The sequence below is a fragment of the Neodiprion pinetum genome, chromosome 1 (genome assembly GCF_021155775.2).
Source record: "Neodiprion pinetum isolate iyNeoPine1 chromosome 1, iyNeoPine1.2, whole genome shotgun sequence".
Taxonomy (NCBI): Eukaryota; Metazoa; Arthropoda; class Insecta; order Hymenoptera; family Diprionidae; genus Neodiprion; species Neodiprion pinetum.
In genome coordinates, this window is record NC_060232.1 from 33,947,458 (window position 1) to 33,950,799 (window position 3,342).

General features: G+C 49.1%; 1 protein-coding gene across 1 annotated transcript; it reads right to left on the reverse strand.

Annotated features, from left to right (window-relative positions):
* Positions 1-1,080: 1,080 nt before the first annotated feature.
* LOC124210722 (cuticle protein CP14.6-like) lies at positions 1,081-2,402 on the reverse strand. Its single transcript, XM_046608995.2, has 2 exons — positions 2,242-2,402; positions 1,081-1,769 (listed from the first exon to the last, which is right to left on the reverse strand). The coding sequence occupies exons 1-2, from the start codon at positions 2,281-2,283 to the stop codon at positions 1,389-1,391; spliced, it is 423 nt and encodes a 140-aa protein (XP_046464951.1). The 5' UTR covers positions 2,284-2,402; the 3' UTR covers positions 1,081-1,388.
* Between the last annotated feature and the right edge of the window lie 940 nt (positions 2,403-3,342).

Below are 3,342 nucleotides of genomic sequence, written 5' to 3' on the forward strand. Positions count from 1 at the left end.
GATCCCAACGTCACGTTAGCGTTTGACAAGCCGGCCAGATTATACGTATTATCGACAAGTGATCACCGCGCCGAAATTCTCGATTGACACATGAACGAAAGTGAAAACGAGCCGGTGATTGCCGAAAGGTCTTTACGGAGATATCCAGCTCGGGAGTTCGAAGTTGCGACAAACGCCGCGTGTACCTATCTTCGTGTGTATTATAAGCGTTCAAGATAATCGCTGGATTGCGCGGGTCGGTTAAATTCTTTGACCGATTGACTCCAATCTTTAATTCGTGGCTATTAAAGAGTCTCCTGCGTGAAAGTAAAAGCTTCTATCTACAGTCGGCTGCACGTAGCTGGTATCGGTTTCGTTATGCTAGAGAATAACTCATGATTTTGCAGGAATCCACCTCTCGAGAGACTCTCTTCAGGATTCAAGACATTTCTCATTCATATTTACCGCGTTCAAACAGCAGCAGAAGCGATACTCGAGTGAACAATACCTCGATAACTGTAACTTGCAGCTCGTGTTAGATATATAACGTTTATTATTATTTACCAGACTAATCGCAAGTCCTATCTTTAACATTGGGATGGAACCGTGACGAGAAGATAAGGAGACGTGTATCTTTAACACATTGCGGTTGATGGAACAACAATGTGACACAAGAAAGCCAAATGCCAAGGATGATTACGATGAGCACATCGTGAGCGGGAATAAATCATGAAATAATTGAAAGGTTCGTATAAATCGCGGCCGACGTCCTTAAAGATATTTTTCAAATAACGAAGGTAACATTTAGGTACCTACCTCGTGTTTCCCTTGCGTAATGCGTGATATTATAACGATCTATGCTAATGAATTGAAATTTGTTCGACAAGATATTCCCCGGCTCGGCTTTGGCTTGGAACAATTTTGTCATAACATACGGGAGACAAGTTATCGCGGATGACGTAACATCTCACGGTGCGCTGATATTTTAAAATCATTTAGAATCGCAGAACCCAGACGAAGGCGTTTTGTTGACGGTGGGTAAACGCACGCCTGTAATCTGCCTACGTATACACCGCAGGTACGTGTAAGAGAATTCCATCGTTGAAGCGGAACCGTTTCTTTATTTACAAATTGCTTAAAAAAGTACAGATTTCATTAAACACACAGAGCATGGCAGCCATGTTTGCATACGTAATGATTTGAGCCGATGGCGTCACGCCCGATGCCAAAAGTGCTCGCTGTTCGAGTGCCGATGAAGATGCACCTCGAGCACCGAGCCCTTCCGGCGAAGCGACGTGGCGCCGAACTTATAAAACGCTTGAACACGTCGACGGTGGAACTGGCCGAGAGGTAAGTGCAGCTACGTAATCAACCAGTTCTGATCGAGCGCTCCAGGATCCAACCCCACACTACAAGTTGTCCTCCTCGGGATGAGCAGCGATCCATTCGAGCGCCTTCAGGATCGCCTCAGGGATTGGCGGTGCCTGGGGAAGGTGCGCACCCTGCGGCTGGAAGCCGTCCTTACCGGCGACGTAGGTCAGGGTGATCAGGTTGCCGTCTTCGCTCGGGTAGCTGTAGCTGCCCTGAACTGACTCGGCCTCTTCCGGTGTACCGGCGTTCTCCAGCTGTCCCTGTTCCTGGACCTTGATGCCGTTCCCAGCCTCGAAACCGTAGCTGTAGGAGCCGTCGGGATTCGGTCCGTCCAGAAACTGGTTTACGATTGGCACAGGGGGCTGCTGATCCAGAGGAGCGGCTACGGCGGCTGCCGCCAGGGCGAAGAAGGTCAGGATCTGCAAGACGAAAAATCGGCATGAGATCGGCGAATGATCGGTGAAATTTAGACCGGGTACCGCGGACGTGGAGCCCTCTATCAAGATAACGATCTCCGTTTGGTTCCGCGATGAATCATTCGCGAGGCTGCCGTTACCGTGATAAGTCGTTATAGCAACTGACCTGCGAGATCGGCCTGACGCTATTCTATTCCATTGGACACTTGGTCCGTCTAGACTTCGTGACTGAAATTCTAGCGATCAAATCGATATTGTACCGATTGGGTTCACGAAACTTCTCGCACCACCGCTCTGCACCGATCTCACGATAGTTGTTATAATATCACCATTTTGACTTTGATCCGGATTTAATGGAGATAAAAGAAAGGGGAGGGTCCAGATGTACCGAAACCGGTGCTCGGTAGAGCCACGTGGCTAAACCCGAGAGACAATCGGCCGCTTCGCGAACGCTTTCCACACTGTGTCCACTCACCAAAGTGTTCATTGCTGGCTTCGTACCTCGTCTCGTTGACATCTTCGTCGGAGGACTCACCTTTATAGGGACTCCGAAACCTCCTGTCGCAAATGGCCCCCCTCCGGTCCCGTCAGGTGGGGGTTGTCAAAGACGAGTATTGACTTCTACTCCAGCTTCTTCTTCTTCTTCTTCTTCTTCTTCTTCTTCTTCCACTTCGGCACGCCATGCAAATACGCGTATACATTGCACGGCCGTATAACGCTGTTGTGTTGCGAAACGGCCAAAGCAAAGAAGCTGTCGCCAGCGTGGCAGGTCCGAATGTATATCTGTCTGGGTGTTTCACAGGTGGCGCGTTCGCTTCGCTCCTCCTCGGATCGACGACGACGTCTCGTCGGAATCCTTCGATGCCACCTTTGACGCAGGTTGTCGACGGTTCCTTGTCCCCTTCGACGGGCGACGTGTGTAATCGCATTGTGCTCTTGACACGTGGACCACAATACCGAGCGTTCCACCGATCTCGGAGCTCCTGCTGGACCTATTATCGGCATAAATGCCGGCCTCTGGTCAGCCGGTTACGCAACGGCACGACGACGATTCGTCATATTTTATGGCGTATTCCTCGACTATTATGAAATCGCGACTCATCTCTCTCCCGGCGTTTGCCACGTCCACGCTCTACGTGCGAACCGGTGTCAAGCTTCGGGTCATAAACAATAATCGGTCAGCTAGGGTATGCCTTACACCGTGATGAGACGATGCGAAACGCACGGTTATTATCGACTCTGCTTCGGGCTGTATCGTTTCACACGCGGCTCGTCATATATTTTTTTTTTTTTTCAATAATTTTTGCTCGACGCATTACGGTGTGCGTTACATATGAACACAACGCGCTTGTCTACGACGACAGACGTACCGCAGACGCGAACAGGGAAGTTAAAATCTTCCGGGGAAAGTTTAGGAATTCTTCTCGTATGTCTTCGTTCACGCACTAGACAATCGATTACTCGAAATTACTCCTCATCACCGCGGCATCGTTATCCTAGTAGAATTTAGTTATAAGTATCCTTGCCGCAAATTTGCAGTAAACCTTCTTTTTTCTTCGACCATAAAAATAATTTC

Bases quoted from the DNA above. Each gene is read 5' to 3' on its own strand.
- LOC124210722 (XM_046608995.2), bottom strand. From the start codon at position 2,283: ATGTCAACGAGACGAGGTACGAAGCCAGCAATGAACACTTTG. The intron at 1,770-2,241 runs GTGAGTGGACAC...TTCGTCTTGCAG, and splicing joins AGCCAGCAATGAACACTTTG to ATCCTGACCTTCTTCGCCCT.